The following is a 23,336-nucleotide window of genomic DNA, read 5'->3' on the forward strand; positions in this document are numbered from 1 at the left end:
ATGGCTTGATTAATAAAACTACATACCAGTCTAATTGGTCACACATGCACCTTTGTAAAAATTTTGGGGAGGGAAAGAAAAAAAGCCTTTACTTAAAGTCTTAATTATGTTTGCTAACAGCAGCTCTAAAAGAGCATCACGCTGGCAATTACACGTTGCTCTCTGAAAGGGACACAAGCTGCATTCAGATTAGGGAGCTTTCCCCCTCCCAAGGCTTGGTCTCACATCTCTGAGGAAGGGCTGATGACACACAAAAGTTAAAGCTGTTTCTTAGGAATTACATGATAATATTTTTTCTGGTCGTTGCAACTAAGGAAGAATTAAAGGGAAAGGTAAAAAGAAAAAACAAATCACTCGTGAGGTATGATGAAGGAAGATTGCAGTCCCTCAGTAATCAAATATTTTGGTTCTCAAACAGGTCTCTCTATGCATTCCCTCTGACCCCTGTGTCTAAATGCAATCTGCAACATTTGGGGACCATTCTGGATAATGTTCTGGTCTAGCTTATTGTGTGGTTCTTGGTCTCATATACACCTTTTGAACAGAAATGGTTCCCTGTTTTAGGGTTACTAATGTTTCCACTGTTGTTTAAAATGCTTTCATGCCATAAACACAACTCGGCTTAAAAAGTCAAAACAAAGCCCTGTTATGCATGCAGGCTAATAGTTAATCTTTCACAAACAGCTTGTGTTAATTCAGAGCAAGCTTTCTCTCACCCTCTCAGTACCCTACTTTAGCGCCCTGTTCTGTCCTCTCCCCCTCAATGTGTAGCAGTATAACATTAAGGGCAGGTACCTTCATGTCGAGTCTAGATGCACATTTGATAGGCTTTATTTTTTCTTTTTCCCTTTCTGTTGGCAGCGATGGTGCGGGAAGAAGTGGAACCTACATTCTAATTGACATGGTTCTCAATAAAATGGCCAAAGGTGAGAATCGAAAGGCTTGTTACTTCCTCTGTACTGAAAGATGTGCTTGTGTTGCCATGACAACGCAGGGAGCAATATTCACAGAAAATCTGAGAATAAATTAGAGGCAAATTGTACTCTTTCCTGAACGTTCCTAAGTTTTATTTTCATAGCGATTTCAAGCAACAAACCCAAACGCTTTGTGAATAAGCAGGTGGGTTTGTGATGTTGAGAAGTATTTGAATTTTGAAATTTATCATTTAAAATAGTTATTACAGTTTTTAGAAGAAGATGGCTTGGGGCTGTACAATCCTTATTTAGCAGTTACATGAGTTAGGTCCTGGGCTCCTTTATGACTGTTGCCCAGTCCCTTGTCACCTACCCAGCCACAACAGTCAAACACAATTGCTTTTCTTTTTGTAGCTGCCCATTGCCACCGAGGCACCTAGAAGAGCTGATACCAGACAGAGCCTCATGTGCTGCACAAATTTGTCTCTTAGGAGGAAAAAGACTGTGGTGAACAGGACAGAAGATTGAAAATAAATCAGCTAATGCTCTGTTCTCAGCTCTGCCACTGTCTGTTCAATATTGAACAATTTATTTAACTTTTCTGTTCCTTAGTTTCCTTATCTGCAAGATGCAATTTTATGAAGTGGGAAATCATCTGTCAACATAAATATATACTGTTGTTTGTTTAAAATGAAGTCTGTAGATTCTCTAGAGATTGGCACCATTCCTTTGCTTTTTATTGATTGGTAAATGGTTCATGGTAGGAAGTACTTGAGATACCCTGAAATAATCTTTGTGTGTTAGAACTGAACCAAATTTTTAGTACTGATACTGTCTTCAAAAGGAAGGAGGGTAAAAGCAGGTATGTAAACCTGACAGTATGTTAAAAAGCCATATAGTCAGCTTTATTTATATATTGTACCCCTTCCTCATACCTTTAGCCATGTTTGTATCGCAGTTTCATAGAACTGCATTTTAAGAGGAAGAGGAATCTTGGGAGGTTGAAAATAAACAAAAAAATAGTTATTTGCCTTTCTTAAGCTGAGTACTTAAGCTACCTTGATCTGGCATTATGCACATATGTGTATTTAAAGAAAAAGGATTAATTGTAAAAACATTTATTAATTTATATAGAGAAAAAATATTTAGTTCTTTGAGCTCTAATTACTTTAAAGTTGTTATTTAAAATCTTCTAACATAGACATATTTTTGTGTGTAGTTTAAAAATGCACTCCTTGTTTTGCAGTCACCTATTGCATCCTGCATATCCCAGGATATGAGGGACATCGTGGTGTCCTGTCCCTTTAGAAAGAAGAGTCCTCTCTCTATTCTGGACTTAATTTTCTGCCCAAAAGCATCCTGTGGAACTTGCTGCTGATATTAAAAGAAGTTGTGTTTGCCTTCTCCTTAGCACTGTACTGAAAATAATTTTTTCAGTGGGATGAGATTAGTGTTTCATGCTCATTGGAAAATAGGTTTTCATTCCGTGAAGGAATATGGAGATATTTCTAATGCTTGTTACGTGCCACATGACAACCTAGTCTTTAAAAATAGAAGCAATGGTATGTCGTAAAATTAATGTAGACTTTTGTTAGGTATTTGTTCGGCTCATTTCAGTCATCAGCAATGAGAAGACGTAATGAAAACTAGATTTAGAGTACATGCAATTTACTCGCATAAAGAAGCAAATGAGAAGTATTTTCTAGCTTGGGGCTTTCAGCCACTTAAGGGAGGGTTGACTTTGTTGTAAAAGCACTGAAGAATGCCATTTATTGACTCCATTGTACCATGTAATGTCAAATTCCATTTTAAGTGTGGGCTTAGCGCTTCACAATACCAGACAAGTCATGTGAAACTGGCCAGAGAAAGGCGTCACAGGGCTTTTTGGAGATTGGTCACCCCCATTTTTTCTTGACCTGCTCCCCTCTGCCCGTGGGGGTGTGCGACGTGAAATCCCCTGACCTGGTGCTTTGGCTGGGGTTTAAATGAAAGATCAAAGGGCAGAGCGGGCATCTCAGCCCTGCTGAGGTGGGTCTTTCCCAGGCTGTCACACTGTGCGGCCGCCAAAGGTTTTGTTCGGGCGGGAACCAAGGCCCAGCCTGTGCGGCCGGGGCCCTCTTTGTCTGGCCTGAGAAGCTGGAGGCCCAGGTTGAGGATCCAATGTTCATCAAATGATCAAAGGCCTGAAGCCCTGGACATGAAATCTTTCTTTCCATTTCCTTTTCTTAGAGAATGAATTGCACGAGTGGCAAAGAATGCCCTTTCCAAAGCTTTTATGTGGAGTGCGAGGGCTAACTTCAGAGTCCTTCAGCACTAAACATAAAAATGTAAGTGCACTTTCAATCTGGGCCCAGCTGCAAGGCCAGCATCTAGTAACATTTCTTTCAAAAAGGCTTTTAAGGATTAAGGCCTTCAGTCTTTCAAGAAAAAAAAAACAACGGACTTTTAAGAATAAACTTAGAATAATTTGAGTTGCTTGTTCCACTGTCTGGTTTATTAGAAAGTAGACAATAATGCATTTTTAAATCAAAGTAAATAGAGGAGTACTTAGTTTCGGCAGTGGGAAAGTAGAAAGCAATCAATAAATGCCTTGGCTCTTTAGTGGGGTTTTTAATAGTGTAGGTCGAGAAAAGGAGCTCCTTTTTCATGTAATGATTTACTTCCCTGCATTCTCCTAGACAGTTAACTGTAAATGCCTTTGTCATTTACAATTTCTTCTTCTACTGCTCATTGAATTAGTGCTAATACTTAGTTTATTAAACGTGTTATAAATTCCTATCTTCTACTATCTTGCCTATTGCTGTCCTTCGTATTATTTTAGATTCTGAAAACCACCAGCCTGTTCCTAAAGCCAGACCTGTTCCTAAAACCTAAAGCAGGGGAAAAGAAATCGAGTTGGGGAGGATTTTGTGCTTGACCCCCGCCACGTCAGCCTGATGGCCCCAACCCCTTCAAGAAAGCAGGAGTAAAATTTAAAAAAAGCAAAGCACCCTCTTTCAGTGTACTTGCGGAATGGTAAAAGTTGGTACCCAGGGTAGAAATGCCCCCTTGGTGTACTTCGGAGGGTATTTGAGCTGGACAGAGGGCACGCAAGAGCTCTCACGGAGCTCGCAAGAGCCCTCGCTCAGCAAAGACCTTCCCGGCCCCCAGCTGCCTTTGAGAGCCGCACAGCACCGGCCTGCGGGACCCCCTCCAGCTCTGCACCACATTGGGAAGGATTTCCTGTTGGGTCGAGATTTTAATGAATTTCACTGTCCTCTGTGCAGTAAATGTAATGACTGCATCTGTGCATTCACTCCAAACAGCCACATTAAATAATCTTCTTAGATACTGGAATAGTCAGAGAACAACGCTGTCTGTTTAGTGCTATCATTCCTGTGTCATGTCAGCAGAAAGTTTTAAATGCAAGTGTTTCCTTTTATTTAGTTGTTCCAGTAACTTAGCACTGCTATTTATCATGTAATTTATTAGTATAATTATTTTTATTGCTAGATTCATATGCAGAGTAGTTACAAGACCCTGATCCTACACCCATCAAAGTAATGACACAAATGAAACAATGTTGAATCTGGCCTTACAGTAACACATTTAAATACTATTTCACGTGATTTAACTACGATAACTATTTAACTGTTATACTATTTTTACATGGAGGTTACAATTTTACGACAGTTACCAAGTCACACCTCGTTTCCCTCACAGACAGCTTAGGACAAGCTTTAGTTTTGAGTGAGAAGTTGGAAAGGTTTTATTTCAATTCCATGTGCACTTCCATGAATTAAATAAATACAGAAAATGATAATAGATTGTTTTTGTAGATAACAGTGCTTGCTGGATTTTTGACAGAGACTTTTTCTGAGGCTGATTTCTGCTGAGAATTTCAACGCTCTTTATGTATTTACAAGTTTTATCCTTTGTTACTAGGGGAGATAAACTGATTTAGATCTGGTCTGTTTGATATTCCTTCCTCACCCCAAACTCACAGTAACTCTGAGCTGATCAGGTTTTTTTCTTTTTGTGTGATCTAGAGAAAAGTTGAGAATTTTCTCATTTCTTGTCTTTCCCGCAGGCTTATTGTAGTGACTAAAAGTCTGATATATTGCAAGACATTTTTATTGAGTGTTTCTGGCATGAAAAAGAAAAAATATGAGATTATGAGTCTTCCCACTTTCATTTTTCTGAACTGAGAGGCTTGGGTAGTGTAGATAATACTTTGATTTTTAGATATTAATCTAGCCAGCAGCTGCTTGGGGCTTGCTGACCATCCATTTTCTTGTGTTTGAACTAGCTGCAACAAGATGAGTCAAAGGGAAGGCAAATATGAATTTTAAAATCCTTTTTAAAGTATTGATTTCCAAATTCTAAAACCCAGCAAAAAATTCGATTTAGCAAAGCTGAATCAATGGTTTATTCGCTCGCATTCAAAAGCTTGGATTATAATTGATGAGCACATAGGCTCTGGCCTGGGCTGGCTGCGGAGGTTATCTCCCCAAGTCCTTTCCTTGCCCCCGCTACCCTATTGTCTGAGGGTCTTGTGAGTCAGCTCCTGAGCAGATGCAGTTTATACCGTGACATTTTAAGGCAAAACAAAAGATTCCTTCATTTGCCTTCTGACTCATCGTGATCAAATGATTTTGGCTAATCTGAACCCTTGCTGAGGTTTTGCTTATCTGCTGTGTGGATTTAACAATCATAATGAAGTTGTGGGGTTCGCTCCTCTCTGAAAGGGTTTTATGAAAGAAAATGCTTGCCCATATTTGTGTTAAAATGGATTCAATCTGCTTATTTTTGAGTCCTTATGCAAAGTCTGAGAAAATTCTATTGTTCAGTTGTACTGATACAAGTCTAGAGCAGACTATTTCTGACATGTTCTTGGTGAATGAGGGAATATTTCTTCAGCCCAGGATCCAGCTTCTCCCATGAAAATAAAACTTAACATGCTATGTGTCATACAGTGGTTGAGAGAATATATAGTGTAAAAGAGAGATTACTTTTTTTTTAATGGTATGAGGGCAAGAAATGGGATTAGAAATAGATGGTATTCTGGAGAAAATTTACAGCAGAAAAATTGAGGACTTAAAAATTTAATTGTTTTCATGTTCTAAGTTTGAATCGATCACACTTGAGATTTGGGTGAGATAGATTATTATCTCTAGGAAAAAGGAAAAAAATGCAGACCGGTAAAGCTGAAAAATTAGGTTTTGCTTTGTGCACTATTGTACAATCCACGAGACTGCCTCAGTTCTCAGCAGCAATAATGCTAACCATGTAATTCTGAAATGTTGCTATTTCAGTTTCTGAAGGAAGTTCTTAGTGTCCATGTAAACATATCATATGTTATAAGGCCGGTTTTTCAAATGAACTGCATTTATGTATTGTAACTTTTCTGTAATGAGTTACCCTGGAAACACAATTGGGCAAATAGTGCTCATTCTTGCAGCCTTTTTCTAGCAGATAATTAATCACAATGAGAGCTGGGCCCCCAGCTACATGCAAAAGTGTATAGGGAATGTATAGGACAGATTTTTACGGTCCAGCCTGTGATGCTCAGAGAACTCTCACTATTTAGAAGAAGCTGTTTAAAACAGTGTTTCTTTCCTATTACAAAGCACATTTTGACATATAAAACACTAAAGGTTTTGACACATTAATGACACTATCGAGTCATAGATTAATAGTTCATAAAATGAAGATAAAAAAGTAGCATGTTTACAAGCTTCTGTTGTGAAATGAATTAGTGACCATGGGGAAGGTGGTGTTGGTTGATGTTTCCTAGTGTATGTTGTATGGACTGCATTTTTAGATGGCTTCCTTTATGGCATACAGAGATTTCAAACAAAAAGCAAACAAATTATTGATGTAATTTCTTTGGCTTTTATCTTTTTTATATTGTTTGGTGGTCAGAGATTATTCTAAAAGGGCCATATTTCTTCAGTTATTTGCTGTTCTGGGGATTTTATTGGAAAAGTATTGGGACTAGGACAGTGTGGTAGAAAGCAACCCTAATTATTCAGGGTTTGGGGCAAATGAATTGTGAAGAAAGACTGATCAGACATGGGCTATTCCTTGGGAAAGGGAACTCGAAGGGAGGTCCCCATAGAGCATTAGAAGACCCTGAAAGGAATGTATTGATGTCAGTAAGCAGCTTGAGGTAGTGACTAATTTGAAAACAAGAGGTCATTGACTGAAACTAAGGAGGAGACAAGCAGATAAGGAATTTGGGCAGCATTTTTTCACACAATGGGTAGGTTAGAATATGGAAAAGTGAAAAAGCTGGTCATAGAAGTACTGTGCTATCGGTTTGAGAAGCAGCTGGGCAAATGTTTGGAAAAGGAGGTTTATATGCAGAGTGAAGAACTACTTTTTTTGTAGCTAATCTCATGCAGCAGTCTTTAGAAGGATTTGAAGAGAAGTGTTTAATTGACCAGATGGTAGTCTTCTGGCTGTAAAGGGTACAATGTATATAACCTAACTAAAGTGTAATTATTCCACAACTTCAATAGCTGAACCAGTTTAGTCACTTCTAAGGATAAACTTCATTAAAGAATGAATCCATAATAGTTGCATCTTTTATTCACTCCATGTACTGTCTTGTGAAAGCATTGTCACCTACGTGCAATGTAAAATGAAAGTAATATAAGATGTTGTTCTTACAATTTAATAGATTCATGTGGGCGAGCTACTTCTGTGTCCGCTGTAAAGAAAATGCACATTTTCCAAAGGGGACTCCCAAGATTTTTTTAGGGCCAACTGAGGCACATTTTCAGAAATGTCATTTTTGCAATCAGCATCTTATCTTTGTTCATGTTTGATTCAGCATGTGGAGATGAACTGCCTGTCGGGTAATTCACCAGTAGTTTCTGAAAGAGGTACTAAAAGAAGCAAATTGTGTAGAACTCTATGGGAGCTGATACTGGGGAACACCTGTAAGTAGGCAGTAGCAGCACATCCGCAGTTCTTGCTATGTATACACTTTGTATGTGTGCGTGTGTATGTGTGCGCGTGCATGTGTAAGTTGAATTTAGATGTGTGCACTGGTATTTTCTAGAGTGACCACAGGTGATTATGATATATCTTACCCCATATGGAATATAACTCATTCACTTCTATTTCTTGCATGTAGTAATTTATGCATATTCCTTTTACTTTTAACTTCTGGGGAGACTGGGGGAAATCTAGATGTAAAAGAGAAATAATTCCTATGTGGTATAGAATGTGATGTGACATACTCTCATGCGCAGCGGAAGTGAGGAAGGATTGGGCCTCAAATTAGCATCCGTTTAGATTCAGTTACAGTGAGTGGTTTCTGCATGTTTTTTCTGCGTTGACAAAGGATATTAGCTTAAAAGCTGACATGTCAGTAGTGAATTTCTGTCTCTGCAAGACTGCTGAAATCTGTATAAGCTTAGAAGCATTATTTTCCTGTAGCAGTTTTTAAAATATTAGGCTGTTCCTAAGTGTTCCATCTTCAGTATCACCTTCCTTTGGATTGTGTGCTGAGAAAGCCATATCACTTACATTTAAACATTTATAACATGCAGTTTTCAAGAATCAATATAAAATGTGTAAACAATGACACATTATGTAATATATACTCTGTGTGTGTATGACTGTCACAATACTTTTCATTACTTCACTTTTACTACTGAAAGTACTCCCTTCTCTGTTTATACACTTGCTTTGCAAGTTGGATTTTTTGGTTGATTGATTGTTTTGTTGGTTTTTTTTTTTAATAAAGGTAGTGAATTTTTCATTTGGGTCATTGTTAGGTGTATAGAAGCACTTATGTATTTTGTCTGAAATTACAGGCAGTTCACAGATTCAGGTATACGTTGGGTCCATCCCTAACTACATACATGCATGCACACAGATTTTGTTCATCTCGGAGAGAGAATAAGCTTTTAATGAAAATGCCAGTCTGAATACATTTATCTTTTTTGTTATCTTTAAAAGTGTGTCCCTCACTAGGTTTTTGCTGACGCTTTTCTCTTTCCATGAAAGGCATCAAATGATCCTCCCGGCCAATAGCAGAACTCCAACAGCTACAGCAGCAGACATCTGGATAACTACAAATGAAAATTGCTTTTATTTTTGTAGTTTGTAGCTGTTATTCAGCTCCTTTTTTTAACTCTAGTATTTACAAGTGTTTTTGTTTAATGGGCACTCAGACAATGCAAGTTGAAGGAAGAAAATACTCTTGTTTCTTTGCAGCAGAGCACTATACAAGCAGCAGTTGCTCTCACAACACGTTTTTCACTTCCATGGCCTTCCCTACACCGTACTGTAACTGTTTTGTCTTTTCATTGTGATTCCATGTTGCTTTTTCTTTTGTCATTTCCATCAAGATGGTGAGCCTGGGGCGTGAGGGAAGAGGGGAAGGCAACAGACACAGAACACAGATCTCAAACACCATTAGATTTGGCAGATTCTAGCATTTGTGAGCCCGAAACTGCAGAACAGCAACTCAACTCTTTTCAACCCAGGTTCATTTCAGCTAACTTTAGCCATATAAAGCACCTAACCTAGTTGTCTAGGTCTCCTCGGTCATCAATGGAGAACGATATGCACCTCTGGAGGGTAATCCTCAGGCAAATGAATGGCCCATCAGAGCTTCCCCTCTCTCTCTTAGATGTTGGGAGAGGATGTGACTAACTCCCGTTCGAACTTCAAGGATGGCTGGAGTAGATGAGATGAGGCTGGGCCTTTGAGACTAAGCTAGTTAGTAAGTATTACCAGTATGCCATTAAAACTAATGGTCAGTGAAGAAGTGGTGTTACACTCCCCCTAGTTATGACCCTTTCTTCTTTAATCAGATTGAGTTTGCCGCTCGTATGGTGTGATTAAATGTTTCACTGCAACATTAAGTACTCAATGGGGCAAACACTTGCTGGAGCAGCTACACGAGCCATCCTTTAGAAGTTGTCAGTGGGAAGTGGGAGGCATCTAAAGCTTTGGGGGCATTGCAGATCTATAGCATATCTGTGCTGCGTCCAGCTAGCTTGGGCATTGGGAACACCGTAGCTGTGACAGTGTGATAGTCCATGGATACTGATACACCCTCCTAACTCCCCAGGGAGCCCTCTTCTGTTTCTATATCACAGCCAGCAGTATAGATGGGCCCTTTCTGTGTATTAAGTTCCTGTCAGACCTGGCTCAACTTACTGTCTGTCCTTCTTTGGGAGGTTACTGTCCTTGGGTCTCCACAGTTCACTATCTTCCTCCTTCCTAAGGCAAAATGGAGCACCAAGAAGGGCCAGAAAATCTACTAAACGGAAGAAAGCCTGTTTGTCAGAGTCCTCACACGGGGAGGGAAGAAAGGCAGCATAAAGCTGCTGTGCACGAGTTTGCTTTGACCATGAAGCATCACTTCTAGGCATGAGTCATGCAGTCAACACCCAAACATGAAAACACTTGTATTCTTCCTAAACACAGAGACGCTGTGGTGAGACAGCTCATTGTCCTTGCTGACACTCTATTTTTGCCCTTATTTTCTTTCTCACATGTATTTTTGCTATTTCATAGTACTACAAGTGATTCTTCCACGGTGCTCCCAACTGCCTGCGAATACTGCACCATGCATGATGCTGAGGCTAAAAGGCTGCTGATCAGCAGCATCTTGCAAATATTAATTGGATCTTTTTCAGCTTCTAGCAACAGCAGTGGAAAGAACTGTATTAGGGACTCTTCCTTCGAGATTTTAACAAGTCAGTTTTTAATCTGACCTAACAAGTCCCTTTGCCCTTCAAGGCCTAATTCAAAATCTATGCAATATAATAAATATAAAAAGATGCATTAAGCAGGTAGTATCTGACTGGAATAAAACTGAATACTTTCTGCTGCAAAAAGAAAGGCACTTGACAGGTCATTTCTGTATTCCCCTTAGTACTCCATTTTTTTCTGTTGGGATACATGCTTATTCCCACACAGATCATCATCATCTCCTTAAGGAGAAATGGTAACAGTGCTAATAATTGCACATTTACAACTGCTCAGCATGACTCCTACATCATATATTCAGCTTTGTGGTCACTTTATGATCAAGGGGAACAGAAAGAGGGCTGAGAAAGGTGCAGAGGGTATTGGAAAAAAAATAGAGTATCTATCTAGGTCCAAGTACCTTGCAATCATTAATTTGCCTTCATAACAACTTATTAGGTGGGAAAAAGGTGGTTCATTTTATAAATGATGGTGTTGAAACAAAGGGTGAATTTAATGATTTAACCAAAGTGGTGCATGAAGTCAGAGTCTCAGTGTGGAATAAAATTATATGTATCTAAACAGAACAACCTAACAACCAAGCCGTCCTTTAGGACTCACCAGTACCAAATATATAGCCATTCTGCGTTATAATCCTTTTTGAGGATATATACCGGTAGATCTGAAAGTTGTTCCCAGCTAGAAAAATCCTTTTTAATTTAATATTTATGAGTGATATGTATTTGTGAAACATCATAAAGAACACTCTTCAGTTTGGGTTATTTAAAAAGAACCCCCCCCACAAATAACTGCTTTGATGAAGTATTTAAGGTTCATTCTATTTTTATAAATACACAGAAAATTCAGAGCATCTAGAATCTAAAATATTCCTTTTAATATAGTCCTTTAATATAAAATTCTATCAGTCTCACAGAATCTATGCTGCACATTTCATTAGTAATGAATAAAATAGAACTTTTGACTTTTCTCTCAGTGCAAGTATGTTCAGGTCTATCATGTAAAAATAAAATCTCAAAGCTTACCTTAATTAAGCCAAATTTTTCATACATTTATGTAACAAACGCGGATTGTTCTTATAACTGAAAAAAACAAACAGCACGTTTCCAGGTGCACAAGCTCTGTAGTGTGCTGAACCTGAAAACCACTTTTTAATGATATACCTTCATTTTTTCTTCCCAGCTGATAAATTAAAAGATGTTACCCCTCTCAACAAACTTTATCTGTCATATTCCTGTACCATCACAGTGACAGCAATGCTGCTACAATGTGGAAGGGATTATCCTCCACAGTGTTTCTCATGTGTCTTGTGTTTATCACAATGGGTCCCCTGCCATGTTTAGGGGGAGGAGAAGAGAGGGAAGATTTCATTATTACAGTCATAAAACTAACATTAGGTAATTCATGATGATTTTAAATATTGCGAGCTGCTGCTGGTCACCTCATGGAGCCTCTTGCGGCAGAGTTTGGCTAGCTCGTTATTTATTGCAGGAGGAAAGGGGAGTTCGACTTTTACCCGTGTTTTTATGACATGCCGGATACTCCACTTACACAACTATCTAAGGGCAAACACTTTAACCCCTTGAGATCTGCTAATCAGGAGCACCAGCTGTTAAGTGCCAGCGTGCATCCTGCATTGGTGCCTGTGGGGAGAGAAAGGGTTGCAGAGGATATGACCCTAAACTTTAGAAACTGCTTCTCTCCTTGGGGGCAAAATATCATTCAGCTTGCATTTTCTCTTGTTTTCTTTTAGTTTATCCAGTTAATGTTCCTGATGTGGGTTATTGTGCACTCACTGAGAATGCTTCGAGTCTGTAGGAAGATGGTAGTTAATTACTGAAGTTAAAATATGGCTTACACTGGTGTGGAAGTGCTTTCGGAGGTATTTACTCAGCTAGCTCACTGAGCTGCTAAGGGCAGGGGGAAGGCTAGTAGTATCTGGCTCACAGTGAATTTCTGCAAATGCATCTTCTGTTTTAAAAAAAATCACATTGCACCGTCATTTTTCACAATACTGCTGGTACAACATCAGCTCAGTCTCACACTAAGCTAGATTCTTAAGTTCATTTAAAACAAGAATGAAATCCATTGTGAAAAAGGAACCTGTCACAAACACAAACTAAATTTATTCCCTGCAGAGAAAAATACAGTCAAAAGGTGAAAAGGCAGTTCTTTATTCTTTAAATGCTTCCTCTTTTATCCCCTTCTTTATTTTCTGAAACCAGTAGCACTGTTAAGCAGACACATATGTATTGGTGGGGAGAAAAGATAGAAAATAGTGCCTTTTGGACACATTTTGTGTTCTCTTTTCCAATTGTCAGTGCTCTCCAGCCTAGTGTTTTTAACCCTTCCTGTAGCTTATTTTTGTACGACAATTCATGTCTTCATCTATTACTGGACTTCATAGTTTAGTAGCCTGAGCAAAACACTTTCAGTAATGGGATATCCTTGGAATCAGAGAGTCAAGTTCTTCCAGCTTGTACTCTAAACCACTGCATCAAATTTAGTTTGTATGGGGGCTTTCCAGATAAGCAATGTTTAAAATACCTTAGCAGTGTGCGGTTATTTTGCAGCCATCTCGGTAAGAGCATGATAGGACCCTAATGTCCTTAGATGCAATATCCGTCTCTCCCAATGTCATGTAACATATGCTGTGTTTTTTGTCACCTGAAATGTCTCAAAAGCATAAATAAAGTGTTATTGGGTACTGTAGAATGTCATGACATACTGTTGTACTCTCAGATTAAAGAGAAAGCCTCAGCATGGTGAAGAAGGTGTTGAATTTGTGTCAAATTTCAACAAAATAATTCCGAAGAGAGTTGAAAGCTCATGCTGCAGTTAAACACTGAACTCCTCTCACCTGTGAAGGCAGGGTGGGTTCAGACCTCCCTTTGTGCCTTGAAAATCTCTTCCTTTGTCTGTCTCTGTCAGCAGAGAACTTTCTACAGACTATCATCGCACACATCAGTGAAAGTGAGCTGAATTTACATAATATAACAGCAATCTAGCGTAGGTTTGAATAGAAAAAAAGCCCTGATCACAAAATGAGATTTAATAGTGGACTAGCAATATATATTTAAAGTCATTTGTTTTAGGCACAATAAGCAAATAGATGCAGAACAAGTAGCATCTATTGCTAGGTGGATGCGGGGTAGGAAGAGACGTTTGCTCATGTAGACAGAAAACAAGTCATACTGGCTTTATTTTATGCCATTGATTTCATTCTTTTTCCTGTGGATTTTCTTCTTCCAAGATATTTTTCTTCTAAAACAGCTGCCCATCTTTGCAACGCTAAGTTTTGTTGATCAGCCTCTCTAGGCACTTAGGTGGTTCCCATCACCATAGTATCACAGGCATTAAGAAATGGGAAAAAGGAGGTAGCAAACCAGTCTCTGCCTCTGTTTTGCCTTGCGTCTAACCCCTTGGCCTCTGAACAAGACACATGCTTTGAGCAAAGTCATACTTTGCTCTCCTTTTCATTTTAATTACCTAGGGCTGAGGACATCAGAAGTGCTTATGGTGATGGAGGGGGGACCTACACATTTGCAGCCCTGGGGAAGCCCACGTGGCACTTGAGCCTGCCAGCTCCCCTGGGAGGATATCTGGTCCTTGCAGCACATCTCAGAGGCTGCCTCAGGACTGTGGGTAACCTCATCTATGTCAATGTCTTAAATTTTTCTCATATCTTAATTTCTGAAAAAGATAATTCCTTTTACTTTGAGCCAAGGTGCTACTGGGGCATTTTAATTCCTGGTAGTCTAATGAGGCCCCAGGTAAGGCTGTAAAGTGTGTGCGGTACTCACAGAGCTCTGCTCTCATGGACGTCTGTGGTGGAACAGGAAAACCCCACCTAATTGCACGTGCATGTGTGAGACCAAACACTGCAATGAGCCACCATGTTACACCAGTGAGAGGGTTTACAAAGCATGTACCTTTACTGATGCTTTCCAGATGAACTGCCACTGTAAAACCTGCAACAGACTTAAGGTATAATTACTGTCACTGTTATCAGACTTTACAGCCTATGTGAGTATGTATTGCTCTGGTCCATTCTAAGGAAGTGGGCGGGCGCGGTATTTTAAAATAAAACTTTCTATTTTTTTCAAAGCTCATCCCTGTAAATTCCTGTACAATGCATGGAGGAGGGAAGCAAAAACCATACAATGCCCCAACCTGTGGTAATCAGCAAAAATATCTGTCAAATGATACCTTTTCTAAGTTGTTACTGTTATATTTACTGAATGAATTAATTCCATTTCTGATACAGCTGGAAAACATAATTTCATCAATACAAAGAATGTATTGCAAATTAATTATTCTTCTAGAGCTGGTGTTATTTTTAAATACCTTCTCATGTCTTTTATCAAAGGAAACCAAATTACATCATTTACTTTTAGTTGCTTTTCTGAATTTTTGAAAATATATTGAGTTATAAAGTTGAGTTGGGTAAATGAGGAGGTGCTTAATGTTTACATTGACTTGAACATAATTACAGTTAGACTTAAGCCCTTAAATTGCAAGAGTTGTAGAAACTATTGAAAACTATGTAGAAATAGTGGTAAACATTGGCCCAATTATGCAAATCCAGTCCTGGGAACTGGACAAGTATATGTTCTAGAGTGAGCTAGTGCAGCAGCAACGCTTTAGGTGCATGACCTCCACGTTAGGCTCCGAGACCACTGTGAATAGTTGAGGGGGTTTAAATGCCTCCAGAAGAAAGTCCCAAATTGGCACAGGCTGGGCCAGGAGATTCCTAGGGCCAGCCAACAGGAATCAGTTGTCAAATTGTACATCAAAGGGCCACGGTCGTCTTCAGAACACACCACTGAGTATCATTCAAAATGGAGCAAATTTCAGAACGTAGCTGATCCCTGTCCTTGATAAACCATCTAATGATGAAAGTGTATGTAGAAGAGTGGGGAGACCTGGGGTCAGCATCTTCCTAAGCTTCAGAGGCTACAGACCCACGTCTGCCCTAGGAGAATGCATGGAGAACCAGGGCAGGAGGGGATGGGGAAGCGGAGATGGGGCAGTTACACTTGGGGTAGGATGACCCTCTGCCCATCTGCCCGATGCTTTGGCGCTGTGCGATGCTCCTGCAAGATGCAGAAGGGGACGGATGTGAGAGGGCCAAATTCTGTAGCTGAACTTCTCAGCTCAAAGGATTTCCAGCCAGGCTTCTACTCTTGGTGTTCACACCAGAGGGACTGAAATCCTGATTTTCCTCTCAATCCCCTCAAAAAACATGTATCTGGTTAGGCACTTAAGGAAAATGAAGAGGGTGGTCTTGAAACATCTTAAACTTGCAGAAATTGGAAGGAAATTGGCATCTCCCTGTCCCCTTCAGTTCTCCAGGCTCTGGGTTATTATAAGAAAGGTGAGAGGTGCAAGGACTTGCTTTGCTCTACGTAGATCATGTTTGAAAAGAAAGCACCTCCATTGGCACTGAGGAAGGGAGCCAGTCCCCACAGCTGTTAGGCTCCGCATGCCTATTTTCTGCATCCTGGTGCTGCCGATCACTATGCAGCCGCGGTGTCCAGACACCCAAAGTATAACCTAAAGAAAATGCTATAGATTTACAAGCTCAAACAGTGATCACGCAGCAAGATGGTCTGGTAGGTCCTTAATTCAGTGCATACCCTTAGAAGTCACAAAGGGGCACTGGGTGGCATTGCCAGGACAGACCCTTAGGTTCTGCAAAATATATTCTGCTCTAGGTGCAGAGACGTTTTTAGGAATTTGTGTTTCTCTGGCTTTTCTTGAATTAATGTTAATAAAAGCTGCCCCAACCTCTTATTTTTCTATATGAACACAAAAATTGCAGCTGCCTGCCAAGTCTGCTGAGAGATGGATGTAATAATTTTCAATTGGACTGTTAGCCCAAAGGGAACCCGATAGCAAGAGATTGACAGATGCAGCATGGATTATCTTGTGCTCTGAACTCAGCCCAATTTGTGGTTTGTTGCAGGTGCTAAAGAGATTGATATTGCTGCTACCCTGGAGCACTTGAGGGACCAGAGACCAGGCATGGTCCAGACAAAGGTACTGTCAATAAATCCACTGGGATTTTAAATACATTAAAGGTCTTTCACAGTAGTTGTTTTCACGACAGAAGAGAGAGGCTATGACCTAATTTAACGCAGGTCGCTTGCTGATTACTCTGTTTGGCTCCCTACCAACTGAGGTTTATTTATGCTGAAGATTTATCTGGGCAACTTTCTTTGGTGTTTACTGCTCGCTCTTGTAACATCTCCAACATCTATCTTGATTACCATATATGAAGGGCAGTCAAGATAACAATCTATAGCCTACTAAAGAAAATGTGCATTTGAAAGAATGTTCTTGCTTTCGTCCTGAAATATGGATTATTTTCTTAGAGTATCTGTGCTTAACTGCGCATATAATATTGTTTTTAAAAGCTTCAACTCGTTAAAGAGAATGTAACTGCTGCATTTGATTTTTTTTCTGAAAAAAAAAGTTTTTAATTAAAGCAAATACAGTTTTGTAGAAAATCAAGTCATTTTTAGTATCTTTGAACAGAAGAGCTTGCATTGTGCCTAAAGCCATGTCCTTTATGGATGTAGCAATGTGACTATATTTGTGCCCTTTGGTGAGGTGAACATCTTACTCTGTAATTCCTGTCAGTTGTAATAGTTTTGACATTTTCCCACAATGTAAAACTTTTAAAGATAGCTGATGGTGTGATTGTAGTGCCTTAAATTAGAAATGAAACTTTATATTATTAACAATTTCAGTGATGTATGGAATGATATTTTGGGGTATTTGCTGCAAGTTAAGAGCTGCAAAAAATGGCAATAAAGAAACTCATTCACGGCATGCAGACCAAATAAATCTGTATATGACATTGTAAAATATCGAATGAGAGATATAGTCCTGAACTGAGTAACAAAAGCAACGTGACAGCACTCTGTCTTGGCCAGGCTGGAACTGACAGGAAAGTCTGCAGCATTTAGAGAGTTGAAATTGCTGAGGGACAAAGGTGAAATAAATGTGTTTTGCAGGAATCATTGGTTCCTAACTTTTCTTGAATCTCTTCCTAATCATTTTATCTTCCCACTAATAAGAGGAGAAGTGGTGCTGGAGAACAGTTGGGGGGATGTTAATTATTATTTACCAATTAAGTAAGTGCATGAAAAATAAAAATGAGCCAGTCAAAGCTAACTAATCTTTATCTGCAAGTAAGACATAAAATTGCACAAATCTTTCTTATGCTTTGATTATTCAGACTGGAAAAAAAAATGCATATAGCACACAGTATCCAATGTCACATATATTTACACTGAGGGAAGAGGCAAGTCCTGAGCTACTCTGTAAATGCATCCAAAATATATGGCAGCTCTGTAGAAATATAGAGCTCTGATTCCAGTTTCCCTCTCAGGGCAGAGAAATTACAGCTTGTTGCCTTCAACAATAGAAAAAACATAACTCCAGAACCAAAGAATGAGGTTATGTGAACAACTTCTCTTAGCTCAGACATAGTTACCCAAGTTCCATGAAAATCTCACTCAAGACGTGTTTTTTCCCCTCCAAACCTTTCTCTGGAAGAGCTCCAGAAAAGAAACATACCCTGTGTTTTCATCCAGGATGAAAAATTTTCTCAGAATAATGCTTATCTCTCCTCTTGCTCCTTCTTCCATCATTGTCATTTTCTCAAAACCACACAAATCACTTATTCAAGCTAATGTCTTGCAAATTATAAATATCTGCTTACATGCTAGCAAGGCACGATCCCCAGAGAATTTTTCTGATGGATTTAAACAAACCCCTGTGCTTTCCCAGCTGAATACAAATGAGGAATATTAGACTCTTGGAGTAATTTAAAACAATGGATTAAAAGTCAGGTTAGAAATGCCAATTACAGCATATCCCTAGGCAAAATAAACACCAACTTACTTCAGCAGTGTTATTGTGTTTCCAGCAGGCAGCGCTCCACATTTTCAATAAGCATGTAAAAGATTTGTTTGCAACATTTTGTCTTCTGGAAGGGATCTTTAATTCAAAAGCACTGTATATAATAAATGGTAATGAAATTATCGTAACGACATTCGGCATTTCTGAGAAGCATAATAGAGGGTTTGTGGTTTTGTTATTTTTTTTTTCAGGAGAATCATAAATAGAATTGATATGCCACAAATGAGAGGAAAAAATAATGCAGGAGGAGTCTTATTCTCGGTGATGGGAAAAATATATATTTCCTTTTTTCTCTCTTCTTCTATATCTTTCCTCTTGCAATCTGTAATATATAGCTAAGGTTCTTTATTGTGTCCCATATGCTACATGTACTCAGTTTGTTTTCCTGGGAATTCTTATTCATAGACTTAATGAAACATAGCTTATTATTTTTTACTAAATATATTCTTGTCACTTCTGCATTATAGGTGGACTGACACCCCAAAATGCCTGTCCTGTTTTCTAGGCAAAGCTAGATGTTAAAATTCATCACCAGTCAATCTTGCATATGCGAATGGCATATGTGAATGACAGTGTAGCTGTACAAACCAACAAACCGAGCTCCTTTAAAGATTACTGAAATTAATTTGATCTGCTGTGGTTGTTCTCATGGAAAGGTATGGGGGGTGTGTAAAAGCTTTTCTTTGGAGGGTGGTGGTACACATCAATGGAAGCTGCACTGTCTGCATTTCACCTGTGTGTATTACGCAAAAGGAAGGAGGGGGAAGAGCTCAGCTGCGCCATCCCAGAAAGACCAAGTCCTCATACATCTCGTGTCTGCTCTGCTGTCCCCTTTACTGCAGTGTTTTACAGGCAGTTTTGAGCTCTGGCTGTAAAGATTATGCTTTGTAAGTTGTTTTGCTTCAGTAATGTAGGGTCACACCTAATGTTAGCTGGTGGTCTCCACTGAACTTGTCTCCAAAATCCATATCTGGACTTCGGAGTTCATGTGGGTGAGTCCACGGTCCTCGGGCGAAACAGACACTTTTCCTCAGGTGGTGCAATGATGCCCTGTGCTCACGTGAGGGTACCCCTCCATGAGGGGTAAAGGCACTCGCAGGTCAGATGGTCTCCAGCCTGAGAGATCTTCACAATAAGGTGAACACATCTCAGACGGACAAGGTTAAAGGGCAGATTTACTCAGTGAATAACTTTAGAGTAGTGTAAGTTATTTTCAGCAATGGGACTAATATTGAAGTATTGTAGTCCCCGATGTTACGAGCTTTTCCTGACCATAAAATACTCAGATGAAGAGCACATTAGGTAGCCTCATTACCATGGGCAGCTTCCCTTCTTCCAAACTGATGCCCACCACATCTTGGAAGAGGCATCTGCATATCTCTGAAACTTGGCTGCATCACTGTGTCAACCCCATCGTGCTCAGATCAGCCTCTTCTGTTGTTGTGCTCCCCGTGCTTTGAGGACTGGCAGCAACGGGCACCAGCTGTCCCCCTCACATCTGAGCACCAGCATCCTGGGAGCACCCACTTTGCCCCTCTCCTGCCAGCTCCAGGGCGAGGGCCTCCCACCCTGCACAGGCTGCTCCACAGGTCTCTCACCTCGCAGGGCTGCATCAATGGGGTCCAGTGGCTGTCGGCTCTTCCTGCCAAGGCTCTTTTTCCCAGAGGCGGGCACTTCTCATGCATCAGCCCAAATTTCCTAAAGCTTTTTGAGCCAGTACAAGCACCCGGTTTGGTTCTGGCACACCGTGTCCAGATGAATGTCCTCTCTGCTTCCACTGCCCTCCAGCTCCTCTCATGAATTCACTGTGCTCCAGTTAAAATATAACTGCTGCTCCTGGGTGGCCACCAGCATTTCCAGTCTTTTCTTTAATTGCAGAGACCTTGGGGAGTGCAGGGAGGCATAGGCAGGCATATACACCATTTTCTGTGCCTAATGAGGATGAGTCCTACTCTTTAGGGTGAACCGATGTCTGATTAAAAACTATTGGCTGCAGTCCAGCAAATGTACAAGGATGCCACTTTGACAGCACCAAGCAGACAGCAAGATTCTTGAATGTCAGTGTCTCTGAGAAATTATTCTGAGCTTTGTTCTTCTTTTTCTGCTCAGGAACTGTGCCCAACATTGCTTCTCTCTGAGACATCTCCACATGGGAGATGACTCTGCAGTGGGGTAAGACAAGGCAGAGAAGACTGGCACTGAATTGCAGGACTTAAAATTCAGCTGTCATTCTGAATGAGTTGCACATCTGTAGTTTGTTCTTTCATCCTTCCTGCAGATTTCCACAGTGAAGTGAAACACTGTGTAAAATGAATGCTATTAGTCCAGTAATCACCTTTCAGGGCTGCCTGTGTTCTGCAGCCGTCTGCCACTGCTGCGTACATACCTGCAGCCATCCTGCACAGCACATCTCTGGCAGCGCAGACTGTGGGGCTGGGTGTACCTACCAGACTACCAATTTCTTGATTGCAGACACAGATGGTATCCCAGCAGTGATCTCAGGATACTTTGCAGGGTGCGTCTCAGACCTCCATTCTTAAAGCTGATTCTTCAATGGCTCTTGACCCCAGGTGGCTTAAACGACTGGAGTACTTCTAGAAAATACAGAAACTTCTCCACAGTCCTTGTCTGGTGTCCTTGATCTGCCTATATTGAGTAAACTGCTCACATTTCTTTTTTCATCTGAAAAGTTGCAAACACCAAGTCATCCTGTCAGTTATTTCAGTAACCTAAATTTCTGAGGAAAATTACTTGCTTAGAAAATATAACACCTGTTAACCTTGAGGAAGTAAAGCTCATTTGTCCTACTGTAGGACTAGACAGTTCAGGAGTGTGTTAGGGTTGCACCTAGATGAGGTGGCCATTCATGCCTGTGTCCTTCACACCTCTGGCAACCCAGCACAGAAAGCTGTTAGTAATTTTGTTTTTATGCTTACAGTAAATTAATAGTAGAGAAAAGCCTTCCCAAGTATTTCTTAAATAGGAGTGGTCTAAACATTGTTAGGTAATTTGTGGGTACAGAAAGGCCGTTAAAAAGGGAGGCTGAAAAAGAACAATAACAGGTAAACCAAAAAGCAGATATGGTTTTATATAATAGATATAAGGTGAGGAGATATATATTCTAGCTGATTTCAACCAGAAACAGCCCTGAGAAAAGCCAAAGGCATTGCAGCATCTCACCTATTTCATATCTCAATTATGTTAACAAGTTTCCATCTCTGTGTCAGAAGGAAATGGCTGGCGATCAACTACTCCCAAACCCTTCTGACCACGCAATTGCAATACATCATTGTGTCCCAATAGCTTAGTTTCTGCTACCAACATTTTTCTCCATTAAAATGACTCCAAGATGCTGTCAGACATGTTATATGGCATCAATAATCCCAGAACATTTTGTTCCTTTCCGTTGGAGTGTACAGTTCATCCTGCATATTCATATTTTTTAAAATGTCTTGAGGATACTCGGCTGCAGAGTAGTGCACCAGGCTTTTGGGAAGTGTTTCGTTTTATTATTCAGAGTATGCGTTTGTTCTCTCTGCAGGAGCAGTTTGAGTTCGCTTTGACAGCGGTTGCAGAGGAAGTGAATGCAATACTCAAGGCACTTCCCCAGTGAGCGGCTCCATCTCCCGAAGGTTCCTGCAGGATTTGTCCTTCGTTTTCCTCATCCTCAGTCCCTGTGAATGTTCTTGGAAACCGTGACCTGACCTTAACTGTGTATCTTCTGTTGTAACCACATAGTGATAGGGTCCTTACAAACTCCTTTAGCTGGTAAAAGTTCAACAGTTAAAATGTGTATTCTGGTTTTTGGGTTTTTAAACAAATTTTTAAAAGTACATTGAAGCCTCGGATTAAGTGACAGAACAATCCATCGAATTCCTTTCACATCCTCGAAGCCCTGAATGTCACACTTTGAAAGCACACATTCATGTTCTTAATAGCAAATATACAGTATTGTGGTTAATTAGTGCAGTCAATATAGTCTCAGCAAACAGTGTTCTGTTATATTTTGTAACTTCTCAAAGGTTGAATAAGAGCAGGGGGCCTGAAGAGGATGGCAATTGTTCCTATACAGTGCTGAGCAAGAGCATGAAACAGTGCTGAGGGTGTGAGTAAACAGTGGTCCAGGCTCTGGCAAAGAGAGCTTGCACCTTCTTGTGCTGGGCTTTGGCAAGCAAATGTTTTCTTAACTGTTGTTTACTTTTCAGCTTTGTGCTGTGAACGGAAGAAAATCTGAACTATAAGTAAATAGGCCTGCACAGTTGTTGCAACTGGGGAGAAGAAGTTGGTCACATTAATGGGAAGCCAGGGCATAAAGAGCACAACTCTGACCGTGTGCCTATCACAGACAGCGTGGAAAAGGAGAGTGTAGACTCACCTCAGGTGATGGGGAAAGGCCCTGTCATCTGTCAGGTAAATGTCCGGAGCTGTTATGGAAACAGATTGTTGATTTTATGGAATTACTGAGGGAAAAAATGGGACTCTCTCTATATTTTTGCATTTCTCTCTGTAAAACTGTGGTGTGCCATCCTTTTTAGCCAGGAAAATATATTTCTGTAAAAGTCTGTCTGAAGGAGAAATCTCCAATCTGCATTTTATGATTCTCATCGAGTTTGTCTGATCCAGATGTTCCTTGCACCTTTCTGCAGAGTTTCTCCTCGCTCCTTGTTCTGAATTATACCTATTTTAACTAACCATTAAGGGATAAAGAAGCACACGGGTTGAATTTCAGAGATTCTTGTGTTCTCAAAATCCTAGTGTATACTGTTGCAAAGTAAT

General features: G+C 40.1%; 1 protein-coding gene across 1 annotated transcript in view; it reads left to right on the top strand.

The window, feature by feature from the left end:
* The window catches only part of PTPRN2 (protein tyrosine phosphatase receptor type N2), a 698,861-nt gene extending 676,688 nt beyond the window's left edge, over positions 1 to 22,173 (top strand). The window contains exons 22-24 of the mRNA XM_068404529.1: positions 862 to 926; positions 16,597 to 16,670; positions 22,102 to 22,173. Coding sequence (XP_068260630.1) covers positions 862 to 926; positions 16,597 to 16,670; positions 22,102 to 22,173 — 211 coding nt within the window. The remainder of the gene's footprint in view (positions 1 to 861; positions 927 to 16,596; positions 16,671 to 22,101) is intronic.
* Positions 22,174 to 23,336: the final 1,163 nt, after the last annotated feature.

Source organism: Nyctibius grandis, chromosome 7 (assembly GCF_013368605.1).
Source record: "Nyctibius grandis isolate bNycGra1 chromosome 7, bNycGra1.pri, whole genome shotgun sequence".
Lineage (NCBI taxonomy): Eukaryota > Metazoa > Chordata > Aves > Nyctibiiformes > Nyctibiidae > Nyctibius > Nyctibius grandis.